Source organism: Neomonachus schauinslandi, chromosome 15 (genome assembly GCF_002201575.2).
Source record: "Neomonachus schauinslandi chromosome 15, ASM220157v2, whole genome shotgun sequence".
In the NCBI taxonomy this organism is placed as follows: domain Eukaryota; kingdom Metazoa; phylum Chordata; class Mammalia; order Carnivora; family Phocidae; genus Neomonachus; species Neomonachus schauinslandi.
In genome coordinates this window covers 24235307-24261125 of record NC_058417.1, presented here as the reverse complement: position 1 = coordinate 24261125, position 25819 = coordinate 24235307, and the positions used below count along the sequence as shown (strand labels likewise).

General features: G+C 43.1%; 3 protein-coding genes across 7 annotated transcripts in view; 2 read left to right on the top strand and 1 right to left on the bottom strand.

Moving 5' to 3' along the window:
• Positions 1-1891, bottom strand: part of MYO19 (myosin XIX) — a 34726-nt gene extending 32835 nt beyond the window's left edge. The window contains exons 1-2 of one of the 2 annotated variants that reach the window (XM_021704362.2): positions 1615-1891; positions 765-921 (exon numbers count right to left, since the gene is read on the bottom strand). The gene's annotated coding sequence lies outside the window, so the exon portion shown is untranslated. The remainder of the gene's footprint in view (positions 1-764; positions 922-1614) is intronic. The other variant, XM_021704361.2, reaches the window with a different exon arrangement.
• Positions 1892-2268: 377 nt separating this feature from the next.
• Positions 2269-5713, top strand: PIGW (phosphatidylinositol glycan anchor biosynthesis class W). Of its 2 annotated transcripts, none has more exons than XM_021704278.2 (2): positions 2269-2405; positions 3870-5713. In XM_021704278.2, exon 2 carries the CDS (start codon positions 3882-3884, stop codon positions 5388-5390), a length of 1509 nt encoding a protein of 502 aa, XP_021559953.1. In that variant the 5' UTR covers positions 2269-2405; positions 3870-3881; the 3' UTR covers positions 5391-5713. The 2 variants fall into 2 exon arrangements, with proteins under 2 accessions (XP_021559953.1, XP_021559954.1); XM_021704279.2 differs by having other exon boundaries at positions 2269-2416.
• Positions 5714-19105: 13392 nt separating this feature from the next.
• The window catches only part of GGNBP2 (gametogenetin binding protein 2), a 31803-nt gene continuing 25089 nt past the window's right edge, over positions 19106-25819 (top strand). For 2 of the 3 annotated variants that reach the window (XM_021704042.2, XM_021704041.2), the window contains exons 1-2: positions 19127-19310; positions 19821-20016. In XM_021704042.2, the coding sequence (XP_021559717.1) occupies positions 19924-20016 (93 nt within the window). In that variant the 5' untranslated portion in view covers positions 19127-19310; positions 19821-19923. Of the gene's footprint in view, positions 19311-19820; positions 20017-25819 lie in introns of all 3 variants that reach the window. The other variant, XM_044921528.1, reaches the window with a different exon arrangement.

Genomic DNA, 25819 nt, shown 5'->3' with positions numbered 1-25819 from the left:
GGCCCACCCTGATCCTTTATCTTGAACATGGGGGTAGTAAAATCTACCTCACAAGGAGTGGTTGTGAAGGTCAATGATGTCATGGAGTACAAATCTGAATATTCAGTCATAGGGGGAATATTGTTATTAATAGTAAGGACTACCGAGGATGGATAATCCATTTGGCGACACTAATCAGGTAGAACAGCCCAGTGTCAACTTTAAAAAGGCAAGCATTTCAGAGGAGGAAAATCTGAGAGGGGGGTGTTGTGAGGCTATACCTAGACCAATCTCTGAAAAACTGTAAGTGACCCTAAGACTCAAAATATCCCAGGCCTCACACCTTCCTAGCAAGGAGGGATGAGGATGAGGGGTGTCTGTAATGGATGGACACTGGCAGAGACTTGTTTGAGGCTCTGAATACATCTAGCATGTGAAAGAATTCAGGGATAGGGACTTCATGCAAACTGAAAAAAGGACAGAGAAGAGCATCAGGAATGTGTTGGGTACATTCACCGTGGACACTGATCATATGCTGCCAAGGGACAGCCATGGAGAGGGCAACCCCAGAGTCAAGGAAAACAAAGCTCCCTCACCTGGAAGCTCATTTTAAGAGAGAGGATCAGGGGAGCATAATAGGTTGTGGAGTTAGAAATCAAAGCCCACAACTCCTCCAAGGCAGATCACCAGAGCTCTCTAAGCCTTATTCCATTTACTCGTTTGCAAAAAGGAATACTAATACTTAAACCTCAAAACACTGAGTTAAGGATCAAATGGGCTAGTACCTCAGAGAACGCCTTGCAAATGTTGGTTATTATGATGCAGCGTCCGTTCCCAGCCAAAGTCAAGTCAGATTAGAGCGGTTTTCTCCAGTTCTCCCAGCTCTTGCTCTCCCCCAGCTTCGCGGTTACCAGCCAAGACTTTCTGGAAAGGGTGTGACCACTGTGGGCAGAAGGGAGATGGTAATGAACAGATATAACACCAAGTCAAGGCAAGAGGCAACCTGATCACTAGCTCCTCCGCCTCCTCCCCAGCCTCAGGTTCGTCCTCCGCTTGGAGGACAGTGGGAGCGCAGGCGAGAAGAGCTGGGTAAGGGTCCTGGGAACCCAGCTGGATCCGCCCCCAGCTTCCCTGCGGGAACAAGGACTCCCTCTCTGGACGAAGTGCCCGCAGGGACGAGGGCTGGGACGCCGCTCCGGAAGCACCTGGCACGGGGAGAGTATGCCCTTCCCTGGAAGGTGGATGTGACCCCAGCCAAGGGCGCGGCTGCCCTGACGCTTACCCGGGCCAGCTGCCCCTTCCCCGGTCCCTAGGATTGCGAAAAGAAGGGCAGGAGACGGGACTCAGCCTCCCAGCTGAAACCCTTCCCCAACCCCGGGCCGCCTCCTGCCAGCAAGGTGGAGAGGTGGAGGGGGGACCATGAAAGGTTCTTGTTCTAGGCAAGGGCCAAGAGCTGGGCTACCCCCTGCTGAGATACGAGACGGTCAAAAAGGAAATGGGAAAGGGTAGGCAACGGCGCTTTGGAAAAAGGAGAGGAAGACGCCCTCCGTTCCTCTGCGCTCCAGGGGCAAACCGGCCTCCCTGCCCTTTCGGGGTCGCGAAGCGCTTCGGACCTGGGCTGGGGGTGACACTCACCGGTCCCACGGCCTGAGCCGCCGAGCGCGCGGCCCCCGCCAGGCCCGACTGGAAAGGCAGGCGGGCGGGCTGGGAGAGACGGCGGGAAGAGCCCGGGAAGGGAGGGAAGAGGAGAGGGCGGGAGCGAGCCGGGGAGGAGAGGAAGCCGGGACCGCCAGAGCGCACCGGCCGCCCGCCGCTATGGCCCAGTGGCCGGGAGCCAGCCGGCTCCTCCCCCGGGGCGGGGCGCGCACTGGGAGCGGGGCGCACGTGGCCCGCTCTGGACGCCTGGGTCGAAGTTGGGGCTCCAGCTAGGACAAAGTATTCTGAGAACCTGGGGTAAGATGGGGTTGAGACGCCGGCCTCCCGTATTCCGGCAGGAGACGCGCGGGAGGCAGGGCCTCCAGGGCCTCACAGGGCCTGGGGTCCTTCAGTAGAGGACGCCGTGGTCGAACACTGAGCCGGGCCCTCTGACCCCACCACTCTGAGAGACTCGTCGTGGGGTTCGAGGGGTGGCGGTGAAGCGCGTGACGCGTCTGCTCCAGGCTCCACCGACGGACCTAGACAAGAAGGCAAGAACTAGCGCGGGGAGCCTACGCGGCTGGGACACGGGCTGCAGTCCTGGGCGGGGCGCGCGCCCGGGCGCGCGCGCGGAATCAGCCGGCCCGGAAGCGCAGGCCGCCCCACGTCGGCCGGAAGCGCGGCTCGGGAGGCGGAAGCGGGTTGCTCCCGCATGGCTCTGCGGTTGCGTTGGGAGTCGTGCAGCAGGGACCATGTAGACGGCCGGCTGCGGGGGCGCCGGGACACCGAAGGCACGTGAGGTGTAAGGGCCGGCGCCGCCGTGGCGCGTGTCAGTCAGGAAAAGGACTCCTTTATTTCTAAAAGCCAGTCGATTCAGATCGGTTTGTCATCGAGAGGAATTGTTGCTGGCTCAGGCCGTCAGGCATGCGTGCATTCATTTGTTCTACATGGTTCTGGTTTGGCCAACAAACGTGTTCTTTCTGTGTGCCACTTTAAAGACATTGAAATATGAGAGAGGTGTTTTACATCCCTTTGAAACCACGAACACTAGTGTGTGCCATAGGCCCAGGCCTCCCCCGCCCCGCCCCCTTCCCCAGGATTAGCATCCATTCTACCCATCTACACTTAACCTGAAAGCATGGCTGTGACTGAGGTAAGGAGCAGCCTGGGGCTTAGGATGTCACTGGAGGGCTAGTATTTTGTCTTGGAGGCAATGGGTTCAGAGAGGCTCTTCACACAAACCAAGGTCTCCAACTCCAAGGTGTACTTAAATACCTTCTCCCTATCCTTCTCTGATTTGACTTGAAGTCATTAGTTAAGTGTGTTCAGTTTGCATTACAAAATTTTAATAACCTATCCTAATGCTTTGTAATAGGAATTCCTATCTGTGATTCCATTTTCAGGGTCTATATGCCAAATTAATTTTCTTTGTGAGTCTGCCTTATACAGAGAATAGCTTTTTAACCAATGATTTCATACTATTAGCATGACATTCTTATCCTTTTTTAAGATTTTATTTACCTGAGAGAGAGTGAGCTCGAGAGAACACAGAGGGAGAGGGAGAAGCAGACTCCCCGCCGAGCAGAGAGCCTGAGGCAGCACTGGATCCCAGGACACTGGGATCACGACCTGAGCCAAAGGCAGATGGTTACCCGACTGAGCCATCCAGGGGCCCCTCCTTTTTTTTTTTTTTTTTTTAGATTTGAGAGAGTGAGAGCACTAGCGGGAGAGGGAGAGAATTTCAAGCAGACACTGTGCTGGGCGCAGAGCCGGTGGGGGGCGCTCAATCTCAGGATCCTGAGATCAGGACCTGAACTGAAACCAAGAGTGGGATGCTTAACCCAGTGCGCTACCCAGGTGCCCTGACATTCTTATCCTGATGTGTTAGCTTTCTTCCCACAATCCTTGGGGGAGGAATCACAAATTCTATTTTCTGCCCTGATTTGAAATCATTAGGTCTTAAGTTCTGCTCTGAAATCTAGGAATATGAGTAAAATCGGGGGCACTGGGTGGGGCAGTCGGTTAAGCGTTAAGACTCTTGGTTTCAGCTCAGGTCATGATCTCAGGGTCTTGAAATCAAGCCTCACGTCAGGCTCTGAGCTCAGTGAAGAGTCTGCTAAAGTTTCTCTCTCCCTCTGCTCCACCCCGCGCACACATGCTCTAATAAATCTTAAAAAAAAGTAAAATTAAGTCATATATATGCCTATTCCACAAGAACATTGCTTTTCCAATGTATCCCTTTGCTCTTATCACAGGAAGAAGAAAAAATGTCTCAAAAGCAGATGAAGGAAGCTTTTGTCAGTAACCACAATGGAACCAGTGTGCTGGAAGTCACCCAGGGCCTGTGCTTACCTGCATTCTGTATCCTGTGCAGAGGGCTTCTGATCATTCTCTCACAGCACTTGTGTTCTTCACATACCTGGAAAACTAGATTCTTCATTGACTTTGTTTTCCTGATAGTTCCCCTGGTGGCCACTTTGACCATTTTGTCTTCATTTGTCCTCCTTGAGCACCTTGCTGTAATTATCCTTGGGGCAGGGCTATTCTATCAAATATACTGCAGGAGAACTTGCTGTGCCAGAATGCCTGTCCAGAAAATACTTGAAAAATTCATGAAAATCAGTCTGGAATCAGAATACGTTCCAGCCATCTCTTGTTTCCGTGTAATTAACAGTGCATTTACTGCTATTGCCATTTTGGCTGTGGACTTCCCACTTTTTCCCAGAAGATTTGCCAAAACTGAGCTCTATGGGACAGGAGCAATGGATTTTGGAGTAGGAGGTTTTATTTTTGGGACTGCAATGGTTTGTCCAGAAGTCAGGAGAAAATACACGGAAGGGTCCAGATTTTATTATCTTACAAAGTCCTTGTACTCTGTTTGGCCATTAGTTTTCCTAGGAGTAGGACGATTAGTCATTATAAAATCCATAGGCTATCAGGAACATTTAACTGAGTATGGAGTTCACTGGAACTTTTTCTTTACCTTAGTAGTTGTGAAACTGTTAACATCACTGCTTTTGATTATTTTTCCTCTAAATAAATCCTGGATTGTGGCCATCAGCACTATTGTGTTATACCAGCTAGCCCTCGACTTGACCCCACTGAAAAGGTTAATTTTGTATGGCACTGATGGTAGTGGCACAAGGATTGGTTTATTAAATGCCAACCGAGAAGGAATAATCTCTACCTTGGGGTATGTGGCAATTCATATGGCTGGTGTGCAAACAGGGTCATATATGCTTAAAAAAAGATCACATGTCAAAGACTGGATAAAAGGAACGTACTGTATTCTGCTGACAGCTATTAGCCTCTTCATATCTCTTTACATAGTTCAGGTAAATGTAGAAGTAGTATCTCGGAGAATGGCCAATTTAGCCTTTTGTATTTGGATAGTTGCTTCTAGCCTGATCCTTCTTAGTAGTTTATTACTGGGTGATATAATTTTGAGTTTTGCAAGATTTCTAATTAAAGGGGCTGTAGTACCATGTTCTTGGAAACCAGTCCAGTTGTCTGCCACAAATAAAAAGCATTCAGAATCTCTAGTCTCTGAAGCTGAAAGAAAGGAACCCAGTCTTTGTTTAATTACAGCTATGAACAGAAACCAGTTAATTTTTTTCTTGCTGTCAAATATAACTACTGGTCTGATCAACCTGTTGGTAGATACGTTATACAGCAGTACCTTGTGGGCCTTAATTGTGCTCAATCTCTATATGTTTACCAACTGTTTAGTTATATATGTGTTACACTTGCAAGATAAGACTATAAAATTGTGGTGATCAGCATAGGTACAAAGTACTTGTGTTACAAAAATATTATTTTAATGAGGAAGAACATTAAATGTGAAGAAAGTGGGCTTTTGGCAACCCAGTGCTAACCATATTATAGAATTAAGTTTCAATCCTCTATAATAGTAGTGATGCTTACTGTTTTAATGTATCCTAACACCATATAATTTTAAAGAAACTGCAGTCGTGACACTGAAAGATTAGAGGGTAGGGAGGAGGATTTTTACTTTCCATCTTATATCACAAACCATTCTGTATTTTTTTATTGTATGACATAATAAAATTTACATTAAAACATCTCAGCATGATCGTGAAATTGTCAACACTTCTTTATTTTTTTTTTAAAGATTTTATTTATTTGACAGAGAGGGTGAGCACAAGCAGGAGAGTTGGAGAAGCAGACCCCTCGATGAGCAGGGAGCCGGATGTGGGGCTTGATCCCAGGACCCTGGGTTCATGACCTGAGCCAAAGGCAGAAGCTCAACCAACTGAGCCACCCAGGCACCCCTGTCAACACTTCTTTACTGCTCAATTTTAACCTATTAAAAACGCCTACGTATAAGAAAGCAGGTGTTGACAACCAAACACTTACATACTATAAAGTCAGAAAACAATTAAATGCTCCAAAGAATGGACTGAATTGTGCGATGTAGTTTACATGCCTAGTAATTATGAGGTAATAGTTTTACTTCAGGACTAATTATTTTTTTTTAGCAACTCTGCTAGGGATGATAAGCAGGTTTCTTGGTATCTTGGAGCTTGTAATCCAGTGGGGAAACAGACATTGAACAACCATTACAAACTATGGTAAGTCATGAAGTATAGGTTACCAAGAGTGTCAAATCAAGAACTGATCTAGTAGAGTCAAAGTTTTCCCCACATATGGTATTTTTTTTTTAAGATTTTATTTTTAAGTAATCTCTACTGCAACGTGGGGGCTTGAACTCATAACCCTGAGATCAAGAGTCATGCTCTGCAGACTGAGCCAGCCAGGTGCCCCCAGACTTTTCTTTTTTTAAGGCAGTCTCCACACCCAGCATAGGGCTTGGGGGGTAAGGAGGTGTGGCGCAAGGTGGGGCTCAAACTCACAGACTGTGAGATCAAGACCTGATGGGGAGATCAAGAGTCTGAGGCTCAACCGACTGAGCCACCCAGGTACACACACCCCTAGATGGTATTTTTTTGAGCTAGAGCTGATTGATGGGATGAGGAATTAAAATGTGGTAAGGGAAAGGGTAAACAGCATTCTAGGTAGAATGAATCCTTCAGCAAAGGTCCTGAGTTGCGGGGGGGAAATCGCACATCTTGGAACTTAAGGTGGGAGCTCAGAAAAAGGGAAAGGGTGGGTAATAAGCTAGAGAGGCAGGCAGGGACCATACCAGGCATCCCTCATTTAATTTACCATGTTAAGGGGAAAGAGAACCAGTGAGAAAGTCAAGCACTAGGCTGATTTAATACAATGATGGCTATATTAACGTTTAATATCCTACTGGGAATTTGAGTCAGTTAAAAGTTCTAAGCAGACCTTTGAACCAGCTGTTTAGAATCTAAGATTTAAAAAAACGAAATCCTTAGTTTCCAGTTATAATGTTTCCTGTATTTTGTTTAAAGTGGGCAAAAAAAGGGGTGCCTGGGTGGCTCAGTTGGTTAAGGGTCCAACTCTTGATTTTGGCTCAGATCTTGATATCAGGGTTGTGAGTTTGGGCTGGCGTTGGGCTCCATGCTGGGCATAGTGCCTACTTAAAGAATAAAAATAAAAAGTGGACAAAAAAAATCAACTAAAATCTGCCTTTCTGTTGTGTTATATTTTCAAGGAAAAATCTGATTTTGCAGAAATAGTCAAGGGTCAGAATGCTCAAGTTAATTTTATATTTGGTAAGGAATCTGGATTATTTGTGGAGTATAGGTAGAGACTCCTCTAAAATTAAATTTGGGTTGCTGTTTTAATCAGTTGTCTCTAAATTAGTTAAAAATTTTATTCCTGAATTTGTTAAATATAGTCGTGTTATTACACTAATTAGTTTACTTCAATTTGTTACATTGATGATGGCTAATTTCGTATTTATGTGGCATTTTTGCCAACTATAATCAATGATATTTGGAGTTAATCTATTATTGAAAGGAATTTTCTCCCTAATCAGTATGTTGAGCAGCTATAAAAACAAAAATCAGATTCTATTTTCAATTAAAAAGATTTTTGAAATTTAACCAGTAAGATTATAGCATATAAATTAAGCACGACTAGGAAAGGTGATTGGTTCTCTTGCTATGTCACAGTGCTAATACCCCACGACTTACCTGTTCAAAGCGTTCAGAGCAGGGCCGAGGAGACTAAACATACTGTTCTCTCATTTAAAAAAATGTAATTTAAGTTATTTGATGACTGAACGAACATGTTGTCTAACTGGTCTGTTGGTTTTCGGTAACTGCTCCTTCATTTTTTCTAGATCTTAAATATCTCTCGACAAGTTTATGTCTCACAATTACGGATACTGAATCATAACTTAAAAGAACAAAGTGTACTCTCTGTTTTTTCTACCTCCAATTATGAAAGTCATGTAAGAGAAAGCGAATGAAATAGCGTTCATAAAAATAGAAAAATTAGTTAAAAAAAATTTCTGACTTGGCTCTAGTTTACAGAAAAGATCAAACACAGATTTATTGAGCTCCAGTGTACCAGGTATAGGTGTTGGGAAACAGAAAATAAGACAAAGTCCCTGCCTTACATTTTAACTTGCAGACATTATTTTCCCTTAAAAGAATTTTTCCCCTCTGAAAAATTTTAAGTGGGGAAAGTATGTCTCTCTTTTTTTTTAATTGTTAACAGACACAACAAAACTTCCCACTGTCAGCTCATAAAAAAGAAAACCAAATTCACAGATTCTCAGATTTGGACAACAATGGTAATTTATTTATTTATTTTTTTAAAATTTTTTAAAGATTTTATTTATTTATCTGAGAGAGAATGAGAGAGAGCACATGGGGGGGAGGGTCAGAGGGAGAAGCAGACCCCCTGCCGAGCAGGGAGCCTGATGCGGGACTCAATCCAGGGACTCCAGGAGCATGACCTGAGCTGAAGGCAGTCGCCCAACCAACTGAGCCACCCAGGCGCCCAACAATGGTAATTTAAATAACATTCTGCTATTGATTTTATTACCACATAAAACAACGTGGTTATTATAGTGAAAACAACAAAAGGTATTCTAATTGGCTAATTTCCTTTTCAACTATCAATTTTTTAAAAAAATATTTATTTGACAGAGAGAGAGACAGCAAGAGAGGGAACACAAACAGGGGGAGTGGGAGAGGGAGAAGCAGGCTTCCCGTGGAGCAGGGAGCCCGATGCGGGGCTCGATCCCAGGACCTTGACCTGAGCTGAAGGCAGACGCTTAATGACTTAGCCACCCAGGCGCCCTTCAACTATCAATTTTTTAAAAAAGATTTTAAGCAATCTCTACACCCAAAGTGGGGCTCAAACTCACAATCCTAAGATCAAGAGTCACATGCTCCACTGAGCCAGTCAGCCTACCCCTCAACTATCAATTTTTGAGGACAGAGAAGGGAGGGGGATAGAGAAGAGAAGAATATAATCTGGTCTACGACTTTATCCTATCGATAACCTCCAGGAAGTAACTCATTCCCATAACTTTTTTTTATTGTTTACTGTTTATTTTTTTTAAAGATTTTATTTATTTGACAGAGAGAGAGTGAGAGAGGAAACACAAGCAGGGGGAGTGGGAGAGGGAGAAGCAGGCTTCCCACTGAGCAGGGAGCCCAATGTGGGGCTCGATCCCAGGACCCCGAGATCATGACCTGAGCTGAAGGCAGATGCTTAATGACTGAGCCACCCAGGCGCCCCTCTCAGGACTTTAATTTTACACAATTTAAACTGGAGGTATCTACCAACATGTATCAATGTGTGTAGCTTGTGTTTAGAAGATGACGTTTTATTTTTATTGAGCATTGACGTCCAATATGATGTATAAATCATACAAAATCTTATTTTGCTCCCTAGGAGTTTATGTGTAGTGTATGAATATAGGAAATAACATAAGGAATAAATCAGTTCTCTTCATTTCTTTTAAACCTAGGTTGCTTGGAAAATAGTCCTATCTCATTTATGCTTGAGTTTTGTGGCTGGCTCTTGCACACTGGGAATCTAGTAAGAAAAAGAAAGGTATTTTGTTGATAATTTATTACCTCTCCATCACTCTGTTACTAGGTACCAGCAAAATGTCCTCTGCTGTTGATTGCGTTCTCCTGGCCTTTCAAATCCTTCAACCTTGCCTTTCACAAGGCCTACATCAAAATTTAAAAATAGGCAACATCTGGCTTTTTTATGTAGTAATAACTTATTTTGTCAGAGTTAAGCTCTCTAAAGGCAGATACTTAGTCATGAAATATTTGCTGCAGTATTGGTTTTAGCAGAAGCTAGACCAATAGTGAAAATGAGTGCCTGCTCTAAAACCAAGAATATATGTAGTTAAAACTTCTAAAAGTTGTTTTCCAGTGAAATAATTTTCTAAGCATTTCTCCTCGAATATTGATCATATTTGGAGCACCCAGGCTATCGCCTTACCCCCTTAAGAACTTACCTAGCAAATTATCCACCTTTTTAACCTTACAGTTTTCACTGAATACCTATGGTATTGTCCAAAGATACTAAGCAGCATGCTCAGTGGATTAAAAGACAAATCCAGGGGTGCCTGTTTGGCTCAGTTGGTAGAACATACAACTCTTGATCCCAGGGTTGTGAACTGGAGCCCCACATAGGGTGTAGGGATTACCTAATAAAAGAGAAATCCAAGTCAGGGAAAGTAACCTCAGATGGAGACTGTTGTGGTACCATTATGTTTTATATCTGGGTTTTAATGCTTTTTCTAACTTAAGATTTAAATCCCCCAGGGTGAAAACTCTCTTCTTTGGTAGTACCCAGTATGTACTCAATAATCAAAGTTATTTAAATTAGCACCTATATATTGAGCTTGTCATTTTCAATGTCCTTTACCAACCACAACCCAAAGAAGTCTAAAAGGTATAAAGTAGGTACGTTAATTAATATAGTCTTTATAAGAGTGCCTTTAGGTCTTAAAAGCCACAGTACTTTTTCTCCTCAGAGGAGTATTTTTACATAAAACACAAGATTCTCTCAAAAGTCCAAAGTTTGGGGAGTAGGAGACCTGGATTTCGTCTGGTCTCAGGAATTCAGCTGGATAGGGATCAAACCACTCTGAACACCTACAAACTCAACAGGAGATCAAAGAAAAGAATAGCAACAACTCTCTGAACAGAAAAGCGATACTTTCTGGAAGGTAGGACGTGCGGAGAAGTGAATCTGAGGCATTATTTGGGAGGACAGACGGCGGGGGAGGGGCCTCCGTCAGCCGCTTCTGGCAAGTGATAGAGCCGCGGAGCACAAAATCGGAACTTTTAGAAGTCGGCTCCGCTGAGGGACGTCACTCCGGTGGCTAAGCGGGGGGTGGAACCCTCCGGGACAGTGTGGTCTCAGGACCCTCGGGGTCACAGAAAGACCGGGGGTGCCTGAGTGCAGCAGAGCTCCCAGGTATCGGAGCAGGGAAGCCGGCTGCAGAGACGGAGCCCAGGCGCAGGCTCTCAGCTCGGGGTTGCCATAAACCGTGATCCGCGGCACAGTCGGGCCACTGCTCCTCCAGCAGGGACCCAACAAGCGGCAGATCCGGGGAGACTCACCTTCTTCCCCCGGGGGGAGAAGTGCGGGAGCACACCGCAGGGATCTGTGGGGTTTGGAGACTCCACACGGGGTCGCGTGCCAGATAGAAAAGCGCGGTCACAGGCCGGGTGAGCACAGAGTGCGGCCGGAGACCGGGGAGACAGGAGTGACTGACGGCTTTTCTCTGGGGCTTCACTGAGGAGCGGGGCCCCGAGTTCTCGGCTCCTCCGGGGCGGAGATTGGGAGGCTGCCATTTTCACTCTCCGCCTCCAAAGCTGTACGGAAAGCTTGCAGGGAACAAAAGCTCTGGAGAGTGGGGTGCCTGGGTGGCTCAGTCGTTAAGCATTTGCCTTCAGCTCAGGTCATGATCCCAGGGTCCTGGGATCGAGCCCCGCATCGGGCTCCCTGCTCCGCGGGAAGCCTGCTTCTCCCTCTCCCACTCCCCCTTCTTGTGTTCCTGCTCTCGCTATCTCGCTCTGTCAAATAAATAAAATCTTAAAAAAAAAAAAAGCTCCGGAGAGCAAACCCAAGCAGATTACTTAGTCCGGACCGGGCAAGGGCGGGGCAATTCCGCCTCTGGCAAAGACATTTGGGAACCACGGCAACAGGCCCCCCCACCCCAGAAGATCAGCGGGAACAGCCAGCCAAGACCAAGTTTACCGATCAATGAGAATGGCAGAACTCCAGCGCTAGGGGAATACTGCACATAGAATCCATGGCTTTTTTACCATGATTCTGTAGTCTTTCAAAGTTAATTTTTTTTTAACTTTTTTTTTTAATTTTTCTTTTTCCCTTTTTCAACCAACATCTTATCAATCCTTTTAAAAAAAATTTTTATTTTTCATTTTTAGAGTCATATTCTATCCCTTCATAGTAGTTACCCGTATTTTTGGCATATATATATAAGTTGTTCTCTCTTTAAAATTTTGAGATAGTTTCTTCTAACACATTAAAATATACCCTAAATCTCTAGTGTATGTTTTTTTTCTACTCCCCTGCCTGATCACATTCTCTCCTTTTTCTTTTTTTTTTTTAAATCCTCTTCTTTCTTTTTTCAAACAACTTCTTAGCAATTCCTTTTATAAAATTGTTTTATAATTTCCATCTTTACAGTCATATTCCATCCCTTCATCATATCAACCCTTATTTTTGTACATATATAAGTTTTTCTTTCTTTAAAATTTTGGGAGGCACTTTCTTCTAACAGACCAAAATACACCCAAAATCTAGTGTGTGGCACTGATCTATATACTAGCCTGATCATATTTGATCATATTCTGTTTTTTTTGTTTTGTTTTGTTTTTGTTTGTTTTTATCTTTATCTTTTTCTTTTTTTTTCCTTTTTTCTCTTTTTCCTTTTTTCTCTCTTTCCCTTTCTTTTCCCACTGCTTCAGGTCTTTTCTGATTTGTTTAGAGTATATTTTCTGGGGACCTTGTTACCCTGGTAGCATTTTGTTCTCTCATTAATCTATTCTCCTCTGGACAAAATGACAAGATGGAAAAAATCACCTCAACAAAAAGAACAAGAGGTAGTACCGACTGCCAGGGACCTACTCAACATGGACATTAGTACGATGTCAGATCTAGAGTTCAGAATCATCACTTTAAAGATACTAGCTGGGCTTGAAAAAAATATGGAAGTTATTAGAGAAACCCTTTCTGGAGAAGTAAAAGAACTAAAATCTAACCAAGTCGAAATCAAAAAGGCTATTAATGAGGTGCAATCAAATATGGGGGTGCTAAATGCTAGGATAAATGAGGCAGAAGAGAGAATCAGTGATATAGAAGACCAAATGATGGAAAATAAAGAAGCTGAGAAAAAGAGAGATAAACAACTACTGGATCACGAGGGCAGAATTTGAGAGATAAGAGATACCGTAAGACGAAACAACATTAGAATAATTGGGATCCCAGAAGAAGAAGAAAGAGAGAGAGGGGCAGAAGGTATAATGGAGCAAATTATAGCAGAGAACTTCCCTAATTTGGGGAAGGAAACAGGCATCAAAATCCAGGAAGCACAGAGAACCCCTCTCAAAATCAATAAAAATAGGTCAACACCCCAACATCTAATAGTAAAACTTATGAGTCTCAGAGATAAAGAGAAAATCCTGAAAGCAGCTTGGGAGAAGAGATATGTAACCTACAACGGCAGAAACATTAGATTGGCAACAGACCTATCCATAGAGACCTGGCAGGCCAGAAAGGACTGGCAGGATATATTCAGAGAACTAAATGAGAAAAATATGCAGCCAAGAGTACTATATCCAGCTAGGCTGTCATTGAAAATAGAAGGAGAGATAAAAAGCTTCCAGGACAAACAAAAACTAAAGGAATTTGCAAACACGAAACCAGCCCTACAAGAAATCTTGAAAGGGGTCCTCTAAGCAAAGAGAGAGCCTAAAAGCAACATAGACCAGAAAGGAACACAGACAATATACAGTAACAGTCACCTTACAGGCAATACAATGGCACTAAAGTCATATCTTTCAATAGTTACCCTGAATGTAAATGGGCTAAATGCCCCAATCAAAAGACACAGGCTATCAGATTGGATTAGAAAACAAGACCCATTGATATGCTTTCTGCAAGAGACTCATTTTAGACCCAAAGACACCCCCAGATTGAAAGTGAGGGGGTGGAAGACCATTTACCATGCTAATGGACACCAAAAGAAAGCTGGTGTGGCAATCCTTATATCAGACAAATGAGATTTTAAACTAAAGACTGTAATAAGAGATGAGGAAGGACACTATATCCTACTTAAAGGGTCTATCCAACAAGAAGATCTAACAATTTTAAATATCTATGCCCCTAACATGGGAGCAGCCAATTATATAAGGCAATTAATAACAAAAGCAAAGAAACACATTGACAACAATACAATAATAGTGGGGGACTTTAACACCTCCCTCACTGAAATGGACAGATCATCTAAGCAAAAGATCAATAAGGAAATAAAGGCTTTAAATGACACACTGGACCAAATGGACTTCACAGACATATTCAGAACATTCCATCCCAAAGCAACGGAATACACATTCTTCTCTAGTGCCCATGGAACATTCTCCAGAATCAATCACATCCCAGGTCATAAATCAGGTCTCAACCGGTACCAAAAGATTGGGATCATTCCCTGCCTATTTTCAGACCACAATGCTTTGAAACTAGAACTCAATCACAAGAGGAAAGTCAGAAAGAACTCAAATACATAGAGGCTAAAGAGCATCCTACTAAAGAACGAGTGGGTCAACCAGGAAATTAAAGAAGAAGTAAAAAAATTCATGGAAACCAATGAAAATGAAAACACAACTGTTCAAAATCTTTGGGATGCAGCAAAGGCAGTCCTAAGAGGAAAGTATATAGCAATACAAGCCTTTCTCAAGAAACAAGAAAGGTCTCAAGTACACAACCTAACCCTACACCTAAAGGAGCTGGAGAAAGAGCAGCAAATAAAGCCTAAACCCAGCAGGAAAAGAGAAATAATAAAGATCAGAACAGAAATCAATGAAATAGAAACTAAAAGAACAGTAGAACAGATCAACGAAACTAGGAGCTGGTTCTTTGAAAGAATTAACAAGATTGATAAACCCCTGGCCAGACTTATCAAAAAGAAAAGAGATATGACCCAAATCAACAAAATCATGAATGAAAGAGGAGAGATCACAACCAACACCAAAGAAATACAAACAATTATAAGAACATATTATGAGCAACTCTATGCCAGCAAATTAGATAACCTGGAAGAAATGGATGCATTCCTAGAGGTGTATCAACTACCAAAACTGAACCAGGAAGAAATAGAAAACCTGAACAGACCTATAACCACTAAGGAAATTGACGTAGTCATCAAAAATCTCCCAACAAACAAAAGCCCAGGGCCAGATGGCTTCCCAGGGGAATTCTACCAAACATTTCAAGAAGAATTAATACCTATTCTTCTGAAACTGTTCCAAAAAATAGAAATGGAAGGAAAACTTCCAAACTCGTTTTATGAGGCCACCATTACCTTGATCCCAAAACCAGACAAAGAGCCCATCAAAAAGGAGAATTACAGACCAATATCCCTGATGAACATGGATGCAAAAATTCTCACCAAAATACTAGCCAATAGAATCCAACAGTACATTAAAAGGATTATTCACCACGACCAAGTGGGATTTATCCCTGGGCTGCAAGGTTGGTTCAACATCCGCAAATCAATCAACGTGATAAAATACATTAACAAAAGAAAGAACAAGAACCATATGATCCTCTCAATAGATGCAGAAAAAGCATTTGACAAAGTACAGCATCCTTTCTGGATCAAAACTCTTCAGAGTATAGGCATAGAGGGTACATACCTCAATATCATAAAAGCCATCTATGAAAAACCTACAGCGAATATCATTCTCAATGGGAAAAAACTGAGAGCTTTCCCCCTAAGGTCAGGAACGCGGCAGGGATGTCCACTATCACCACTGCTATTCAACATAGTATTAAAAGTCCTAGCCACAGCAATCAGACAACAAAAAGAAATCAAAGGCATCCAAATCGGCAAAGAAGAAGTCAAACTCTCACTCTTTGCAGATGATATGATACTTTATGTGGAAAACCCAAAAGACTCCACCCCAAAACTGCTAGAACTCATACAGGAATTCAGTCAAGTGGCAGGATATAAAATCAATGCACATAGGTCAGTGGCATTCCTATACACCAACAACAAGACAGAAGAAAGAGAAATTAGGAGTCGATCCCATTTACAATTGCACCCAAAACCATGAGATACCTAGGAATAAACCTAACCAAAGAGGCAAAGGATCTGTACTCAGAAAACTATAAAATACTCATGAAAGAAATTGAGGAAGACACAAAGAAATGGAAAAACATTCCATGCTCATGGATTGGAAGAACAAATATTGTGAAGATGTCAATGCTACCTAGAGCAATCTACACATTCAATGCAATCCCCATCAAAATGCCATCCACATTTCTTTTTCAAAGAAATGGAACAAATAATCCTAAAATTTGTATGGAACCAGAAAAGACCCCGAATAGCCAGAGGAATGTTGAAAAAGAAAAGGAAAGCTGTGGCATCACAATTCTGGACTTCCAGCTCTATTACAAAGCTGTCATCATCAAGACAGTATGGTTCTGGCAGAAAAACAGACACATAGATCAATGGAACAGAATAGAGAGCCCAGAAATGGACCCTCAACTCTATGGTCAACTCATCTTTGACAAAGCAGGAAAGAATGTCCAGTGGCAAAAAAACAGTCTCTTCAACAAATGGTGTTGGGAAAACTGGACAGCCACATGCAGAAGAATGAAACTGGACCATTTCCTTACACCACACACAAAAATAGACTCCAAATGGTTGAAAGACCTCAATGTGAGACAGGAGTCCTTCAAAATCCTAAAGGAGAACACAGGCAGCAACCTCTTCGACCTCAGCCGCAGCAACTTCTTCCTAGAAACATCGCCAAAGGCAAGGGAAGCAAGGGCAAAAATGAACTATTGGGACTTCATCAAGATAAAAAGCTTTTGCATAGCAAAAGAAACAGTCAACAAAACCAAAAGACAACTGACAGAATGGGAGAAGATATTTGCAAATGACATATCAGATAAAGGGCTAGTATCCAAAATCTATAAAGAACTTATCAAACTCAACACCCAAAGAACAAAGAATCCAATCAAGAAATGGGCAGAAGACATGAACAGACATTTTTCCAAAGAAGACATCCAAATGGCCAACAGACACATGAAAAAGTGCTCAACATCCCTTGGCATCAGGGAAATCCAAATCAAAACCTCAATGAGATACCACCTCACACCAGTCAGAATGGCTAAAATTAATAAGTCAGGAAATGACAGATATTGGCAGGGATGCGGAGAAAGGGGAACCCTCCTACACTGTTGGTGGGGATGCAAGCTGGTGCAGCCACTCTGGAAAACAGTATGGAGGTTCCTCAAAAAGTTGAAAATAGAGCTACCATACGATCCAGCAATTGCACTACTGGGTATTTACCCCAAAGATACAAAAGTAGGGATCCGAAGGGGTACGTGCACCCCGATGTTTATAGCAGCGATGTCCACAATAGCCGAACTGTGGAAAGAGCCAAGATGTCCATCGACAGATGAATGGATAAAGAAGATGTGGTATATATATACAATGGAATATTATGCAGCCATCAAAAGGAATGAGATCTTGCCATTTGCAACGACGTGGATGGAACTGCAGGGTATTATGCTGAGCGAAATAAGTCAATCAGAGAAAGACATGTATCATATGACCTCACTGATATGAGGAATTCTTAATCTCAGGAAACAAACTGAGGGTTGCTGGAGTGGGGGGTGGGGTGGGAGGGATGGGCTGACTGGGTGATAGACACTGGGGAGGGTATGTGCTCTGGTAAGTGCTGTGAATTGTGGAAGACTGTTGAACCTCAGATCTGTACCTATGAAACAAATAATGCAATATATGTTAAGAAAAAAAAAGAAGATAGCGGGAGGGGAAGAATGAACGGGGGAAATCGGAGGGGTAGACAAACCATGAGAGATGATGGACTCTGAAAAACAAACTGAGGGTTCTAGAGGGGAGGGGGGTGGGAGGATGGGTTAGCCTGGTGATGGGTATTAAAGAGGGCACGTTCTGCATGGAGCACTGGGTGTTATGCACAAACAATGAATCATGGAACACTACATCTAAAACTAATGATGTAATGTATGGGGATTAACAAAAGAATAAAAAAATTAAAAAAAAAAAGTCCGAAGTTTGGCTATGTAGTCTAACCCGTCAGAAGCTGCATGCTCCTCCTATATGCCTACAGGATCTAAGCTAACAATCACGTTGTTCTGCTCGCCAAACATGGCCAAAAGACACAAATAATAAATACTGGATAATCACACCTTTGGGACTGAACAATGGTTCTTCCAGTTTATTATGTCACCCAACCTAACAGTGACAACACAATGTCATAAGTGAACATGGCTAAAGATGTACTGCGGGGTTTTTTGTTGTTGCGAGTCTCTAGGATTTCAGGTGACAAAAATACTTTTTACAGATCAGTATCACTGCTCTAGCCTAGTCTACCAGGAAATACAGATGTCATCAGGATTAGTTAGTTGTAAGAGCAACAAATGGACTTATCCTTAAAGTCATCAAGACTTTCATAGGCAAAGTACTTCCCAATAACTGGTTTTGGCTTTACAACAGGCCTCCAAAGCCTTCAAGGTAGGAAATGAGTACATGGTGGCACGCAGAGTGTAGATGAATTGCCTTTATAGCGGCTCTGCTTCTCAGGAGAGGGTCAGAGGGAAGGGCCTTTACCCGTCCCAGTACTTTGCCCTGGGGAATCCGTGTCCCGAGTCCCTAAGTTAATATTAACCCGGCCCAAGAAGTTTCTCTGGCGAGTGCGTTCAGGAGCCTCTCCTCACAGTCTTCCATCTGCCTCTAATGTAGCAACTACAACGCAAAACCGTCAACACTTAAGTTTCCCTCGGCGGGATCTTGACGCAATCGCAGTCAAGGAAGCAGTGATGCGGCTGGCTCTCGGTGAATCAGGGCGTTCAGGGAAAGCGGCGTCAACTACCTGGAAACCAAGCCCGGAGTTTCTCGCTCACCCTCCAGACGCTCGTCTCCCCTTCCCTCATCCCGCTTTCCGCTCCCACTGACTTGGAAAGCCTCAGCTCCTTCCCACTTACCGAAGTCCTCCCGGGGCCTCGACCCTCGGGTGGGCACTGAGTCAGCTCGGCTCGGCACCCTTCGGCCCTCGGGAGAGCGGTTCCCAGGCCTGAGCGGCAGGGGGACAGAGGTTCGGTCCTATTCACTCCTCCTGGCAGCCCTATTTCGGATTTATTTGGGTAGCTAGACTCGGGGGAGGGGGTCGGTCACGCGTTCGAGAAGCCCGAGGGAGCACCCCCACCCCCTGCACCAGGGTTTCGAAAGAGGCGACCCGGGAGCGGCGGTCTACAGTCTCGCGAGAGGAGGCGCCCCCCCCCCCCGCCCGGAGTTCTCGGCCCCTCCCTGCCCCACCCTCCCCACGGCCCCCGCCCTCCCTCCCCCACTCCCCGTGGCGCGAGCGGCTGACTGAGCCTGGAGAGGAAACAGCATTCGGAGCCGCGCTCCCGCCCAGGCCGGCCCTGACGCGGGCCTCGTCAGCCGGTAACGGGGAGCAGAGGTGGGGGTCAGGGAGGCGACCACGAAAACGGTGAAGGTCAGAACCGAGAGGCCTCCTCCGAGAAGGGTGAGGAAAGGGTCTGAGCCTCCTTCTACAGACTCTGCAGAGCTGAGGCGGGGTCGACCCCTCCCAGGGGCGGGGTCGCGCTGGGCAACTGCAGCCCTGGGGACTGACTGGGCGGGGCGCGCCAAGAAAAGGGAGGAAGGAGTCAGCTGGGGGTTGAGGGCTCTCCGGCGGCGGGAAGCAGGAGGTGGGCTGTGGGGCTGAGGCCGTGGGTGGGGTCCTGGAGCTGGGACTCCGGTGACGGGCTGGGGAAGCCCCGTGGCCAGCGGCTCCCTTCCGCCTCTCCTTTGGACCCTGACTGGAGGCCGGCGGGGGTGGGGGCAGGGGAGGGCGAGCGGCGCGAGGGGGCGGGTCCCGGCGCTACTCGGCGCTGATTGGCTGAGCGCGTGTGGAATCGGGTGATGGGAAACGCAGCCCGGTTCTCCCGTGCCCTCCTGCTCCTCTCCCTCCCCCCCGTGGCGAATGTGCTGCGCGGCGGCGGGTGCTTACGCTCGCGGGGTTTGGCTGTTGCAGGCAGGAGCTGGGAGGAGGCGGCAGCGGCAGCGGCAGGAGCAGCGGCGGCGGCGGCGGCAGCTGGGAGGAGGTGGTGACGGTGGCAACGGCAGCGTCGGGGACGATGGCGCGACTGGTGGCAGTGTGCAGGGACGGGGAGGAGGAGTTCCCCTTCGAGAGGAGGCAGATTCCCCTCTACATAGACGACACCCTCACGGTGAGCGGGCCGGGCCGGGCCGGGCTCGCCGCTCCCCTGGCAGCTGTTTCCCCTCCTCCCCCTCCCCCAGGCCGAGCGCTGCGCACTGGAGAAAGAGTGTGTTGCAACTCCTAGGCGAGGCCTCCTCTCCGGCAGGCCCCACAAACTCGCCTTTGCAGTGTGTCGCACGGTAACCTCTGCGGGCCCCTAGCCCAGCGCTCCGTAAGCATTTCGAGCCCCTCTCGCCAGATTTTCCTTCCTTTTTGAACCTCTTGCTTTCCCCTGCCTCTCAGCGAGACGCTGCTTTTGCCAAAGCCCGCGCCTCGGAGAGGAGTTGAAGGATCTTGGGCGTTTAGGGCCTATCCTTTACAGAATCCACCTACCCTCGGGGAAGCTTCATTATCTGGAAATGTCGCAGCTGCACTGCTACCTGTATATTTTCTCTCTCAATATTATAGCTCACTACGGAAGCTTAATTACTTAAGGCAGAGTGACATGCTCTCGCACAGTAAAGATTCCACTAAAATGATTTGGTTTCATTGCAAATAGTGTCCTATTGCCTAGTACGTTAACACTCTTTGAAATGATTGTAGTGCTAGGCCATGACTCTTCAAAATGGATTTTCTTGGCAGTAGTTATTTTTTAGTGTACAGGTAGCCTTTTCTTTCTTTTTTTAATAAAGCAAAATTATTGAATGTGTAAGGGCATTATAAAAAGCTGATTGTTCATCTCGAGTGTCAAAACCCACTTCTGGGTAGTTTTCTTTTTTAGAGTTGATGGTAGTATAGCATTACTGACCCTCTGCGCTGTGTTGCTGTACTATTTCCTTTGAAAGGAAATGGCAGAAATTTGAATTGAATCTGAACAGGAAATGAGTGCAGTTGCTTGCTACTATTTCGTAAAAAATGAAATGAACCTTTTCTGAATATCTTTTGAAATCTGCATTTTGATGATGCTGAAGCTTTGGATTATACATTTGCCTATTTTGATAGGTGTAACTCAGTCTCTTTATCATATTACCTTTGCCTTTTTGCTTTTCAGAGGCAGTTCTGTTTTGTTCTTGAATTTTTTTTTGGCAAATATCTATTGAAGTTTTTTCAAATTTTATATAAAATGCAAGTCATTGTAGAGCTGCCACTCTGTGCCTTTCTGTTTGCCAGTCTCAAGACTTGATTGAGCTGCAGTATTTTTAGATTAGAAGAGCTATTTGGTGACTTAATTTGTTAGAACTTTTTATGTGAAAGCATCTTTTTTTTCATGGAAAGAAAGTGCATTTTTTTTTTCATGGAAAAAGAATGATTTGGCCTGACATAAGGTAAATAGAGTTTGTGTTGATGCATTAGAAAGTGCCTGTATGCCTTGGTTATGATTTCTGTATTTTTTACATTAAAAGTATAATGGAATTGTATCTTAAGTTAAAAAACTAGCACTCTGATCAAATTAAATGATGCATTTCTCCATTTGAAAGCTCCTAATATGAGTTCATTTGTTACTTTCTTCTCTTCCTCTTCTTACACAAACACTTTTCTAGAGCACGTAATTTGGTATAAACTTTCTATGATTATTGTCCCACAGTGTCTTTGAAGTTTAAAAAAATCCAATGGGTTTAGACATAAGGTTACTTTTGAGTGTATAATATCAAAACATAGGGGAAATCAACATAAATTTGAATATTTACAGCATTTTAAAAGACACGTATTGACACTTCCTGACACTTCTTTATGGTCACATAACCACCTTTTGTGTTAATGGAGCATTGATACATCTGTCATATAGCACTTTAAAACAGTGGGTGTTTTTATACTCTGTTCTCTGTACAGTGATACTAGTTTCTAAAATTTTCCATAGAAAAAGATGTAACCTTGCACTGTGATACGTGATTGTACTTATTTCTCCAGAGAAGTTGGGATTGGACTGAACCTGGTGATGGAGTTTTGCTTTTATTGTATTGTGGACTTGTGACCAAGGCAAATAAAATTTAGGGTCATTTAATTTAAATATCCCAAAATAGCATTTTATTTAGGAAAAGGTGCAGTTTTTCATGTCTTTAGAAGGGTTTTTATCACTAGGAATGAGTGGGACTATTTATTGCTTTGTCTTGGAACTTGTGCATAGTCATTGAATGCTGGTTAGTGAAAATTCTTGTCAAAAATGCATTATATTTAGGGAAACAACTTTCAGAACTTTCTATCAAATACTACTCAAAAGAAGAAGGCAGAGCAAACACCTGTTGGGGAAGAGGGAGGGAAGATGCCTGTAGCAGAAGTTTATGCTCTGCACTGGTCCACTGATAGTTTGATGGCAGTGTATCCCTGAAGTTAACATTTGGTCTGGTCTTTGTTCTTAGGGTCCATAGGTAATGCATTGAAAAAAGGTTGTGTGATCTTTATTTCAAGTAGTCTTAGAATCTTGTTAGCGCCTACATGTTAAGTCTGGTTACAGCTTTCACAGTTCAGTTACAAATGTTGTATCATTTTAGTAACAAGTTGAAACCTCTAGCCTTAATTCTACCTGATTTTAGGTTGGACTTTATAAAATGAAATTGAGAAGCTTGTATGTGAGGAAGTAGTCTCCTCCTTTACATGGTATGTTAAATCCACGTTGAAGACTCATTTGGTAATTCTTAGTGGGTTTGAATACTTGAGTACAGCTGATATAGGTGTATTTGAGAAAATCCCAAAGAAGTAAGTTGGTGGAATATTTAGGAAAGTGGTATGCTGTGTGGCCAAAATGCTTTTTGGTGTTACTAGAATTGTAAAATAACAAATGGGCAGAATACGGATTTTATTTTAGAGATATTTTTGGAGAATTACAATTTTTACACATGATCTTAGCCAAAAGGCCGAGAAGCGATGGAGAATTACAATTTTTAAGTGAGTAGTTTTTTAAAAAAAATTAAGAGTCAAAATTTACACCCTTTATAAAATAATCTTGAAAAATAACGGTATAACAAAGAAAAAAAATTATCCTTAATCCTACTTCCCAGAGATACCTAAGGAGATAGCAGCATTTGCTATAATTCTAGTCATAGACACACACTTAGATGCAGAGTTGAGATGTATTGTTTACTGTAACATTTTATATCTGGCTTTTTTTTCCCCCAGTAAATGTAATACTGAGAACATTTGTTCTTGTCATTCTTAAGCAGCTTTATTGGCCATATAATTTGTTGTGTGACATTCCATAATTTAATCATTCTTCCTTTGTGGATATAGGGGTAATTCTACTTTTGACTATGAATAATATAAAAATATAAATAATACATAAATCTAGGCATTAAATTTTTTTTTCTCAGGCTTTGAAGTACACTTCTGGATCGCAGAAGAGCCTTTTGTAAAGTTCTTGATACATAGTGTCACATTGCTGTAATATTGCTGGGAAGCAGTTTACCCTCCTAATAATTCAAACAATCTAAATGGACTAGAGACTCTGATAATGGATTTTAATGGAGACATTAAAAGATAGTAAATGTTAACATATCCACTTGGGGATTAGGTGTTTAGCATTTTTAAATTTAGTATTTAATGTTTTCTTTTAACTCTTAAGTATTTAATTGATTTTACCAAAGGTGATAGATGTTAGAAATAGCTGGGAGGATGAAGTAAAAAAGTAAAGCTAAAGTGACAGTGACTTTTAATAAATACAGATTTAATATTGTTGGTTAGAGCTTGTGAGAATGTGCTAAGAACAGATTATTTGTGGTCAGGAGAAACCAGGACAGATATTTAAGAGTGAAAGTGGGTAATGGATTCAATAAACTTTATAAAGCAGTAATTGCAGGACAATGACTGGTTCTATTTTAGGCCAGTTAGGGAAAGGCAACCTCATCATGAAACAGAACACTAATGATTCCTCTGTGAAACCACACCTGAAATACTTTACATGACTGTCTTCCTTTAGGTAACCTAGAATCCGAAGATTAAGTCAAGGAAGCGGTTTTAAAGAATGGGAAAAAATAGTGCTACTCTTCTCTTTGTCTTTTCTTTTTCCTTTTTTCTTACTGTTCTCTCTGAACATTAAAGAGCATATAGTGATTTACCAGAAAACAGCAAGGTAAAAAGCCATCGTCCTAAGTGTTTGAAAGGCAAGGACAGAATAATTTAGTGTGAGTGCAGAGTTTGTAACCAGGGTGGTATAGTGTAAGTACAAGAGAAAATTTAGTATTATCCAAGCCAGTGAAACCCAGGAAAGACACAGTAGTAGACCTAATCTTGACATTTATCTCTACTAGTTAGGTGAAAATCAAATGATCTGAAATGAAGATTAAAAAAAATTTTTTTTAACCCTGTCCCTTGTACCTTTTAGAAAGGATTCCTAAAGCAGGTATTATCCATTAAATTATATATATTTTAAATGTCAGCTGTTAGATCTCAGTGTTAGATTTGTTCTTTGACCTCCGCTTTAATTATTAAAACAATAAAACATAGTTGATAAAAATAAAAATTCATTATACAGAGTCAGAATTTAGGATTTCACCTATGAACCAGACTGGAGAGACCTGGATTTGGTTAAATAAGGAGCATTCTTTGAATGTTCCTTAAATTGGTAGCTTTGATCTTAAAATAGTATAGGTAATTATCTTAATTTTTTTATGGTGGCAGTTGATACGTGGTGAAATGGTGTGCATTTGTATCAAACAAATGAGAATGCAAATTAAGGTGTTAGTTGCTTAAATGGTAGATTTGGAGTGACCTGCAGTGTCCTGTTCAGTTACATGGCTTTAAAAGTTTTCCTACACCTTTTTTCTGACTTGACAGTATAGTTTCTTTGTGTTTTAAACCATGTAGTGATGACAAAAAACATGTGAGTTAACTGTACAGTACTATTAACTATTTTTATCTTTTATCAGTTTTCAAGGACCAGGATTTCTTTTTTTTTTTTTTTTAAAGATTTTATTTGTTTGAGAGAGAGAGAATGAGAGACAGAGAGCAGGAGACGGAGGAGGGTCAGAGGGAGAAGCAGACTCCCTGCCGAGCAGGGAGCCCGATGCGGGACTCGATCCCGGGACTCCAGGATCATGACCTGAGCCGAAGGCAGTCGCTTAACCAACTGAGCCACCCAGGCGCCCAAGGACCAGGATTTCTAATATTGGGATTATTAATTTTTTTAAAAATTTGAGTAGACTGTTAAATATAAGTACAATGGATGGTATGGATCATTAGTTTTTTTTCCCATATATTTCTGTTATCCTCATGAGTTCATTTAGAGCCACCTTGTTAAAGCAGACCAGTGACTAGTTTTACTTAGTACTGTTGGTGAAGTTAACATATGAAAGTGCATAGAACAACACCCGGTATATATGACGCTACACTAGTCTTCGGAGATATTAATAAGACTGTAAGAGGGAAGATTAGAGAGAAGTCAATAAACCTGAAAATGGGGTAATTGTTCCTTGAACCTATGAGATTTGGACATAATAGTCTGTGTGTATGGAAGAAGAAACTTCCAGAACAATAAAGCTCTTGAGATGGAAGCATGTCTCTGAATATGGTATAATGAACATAGAATTGGAAGCAAGGAACACTGACTTTTCCCCCTTGGTAATGAACAGTATATATGCATTGTAATAAATTTGGGAAAGGTAGGAACACATAAAGGAAAAACTCTTAATCTTTTCACTGCCTAGAGATAGGCCACATCTAATATGCATATTTTCTTTTTCTGTAAGAAAGTATACCTGCATACAAACATTTGAATCATTTTGTACATGCAATTTTTGGTTCTGTGAAATACGGTGGTATCCTGGATTGTTGAGTTGGTGCTTGCATCATTGTCCATTCTTGGTATCCCCTTGTCTCTACTTCACATATCCTGTGTTCCCCCC

Coding starts and splice junctions, on each gene's coding strand:
- PIGW (XM_021704278.2), top strand. CDS start 3,882: ATGTCTCAAAAGCAGATGAAGGAAGCTTTTGTCAGTAACCACAATGGA.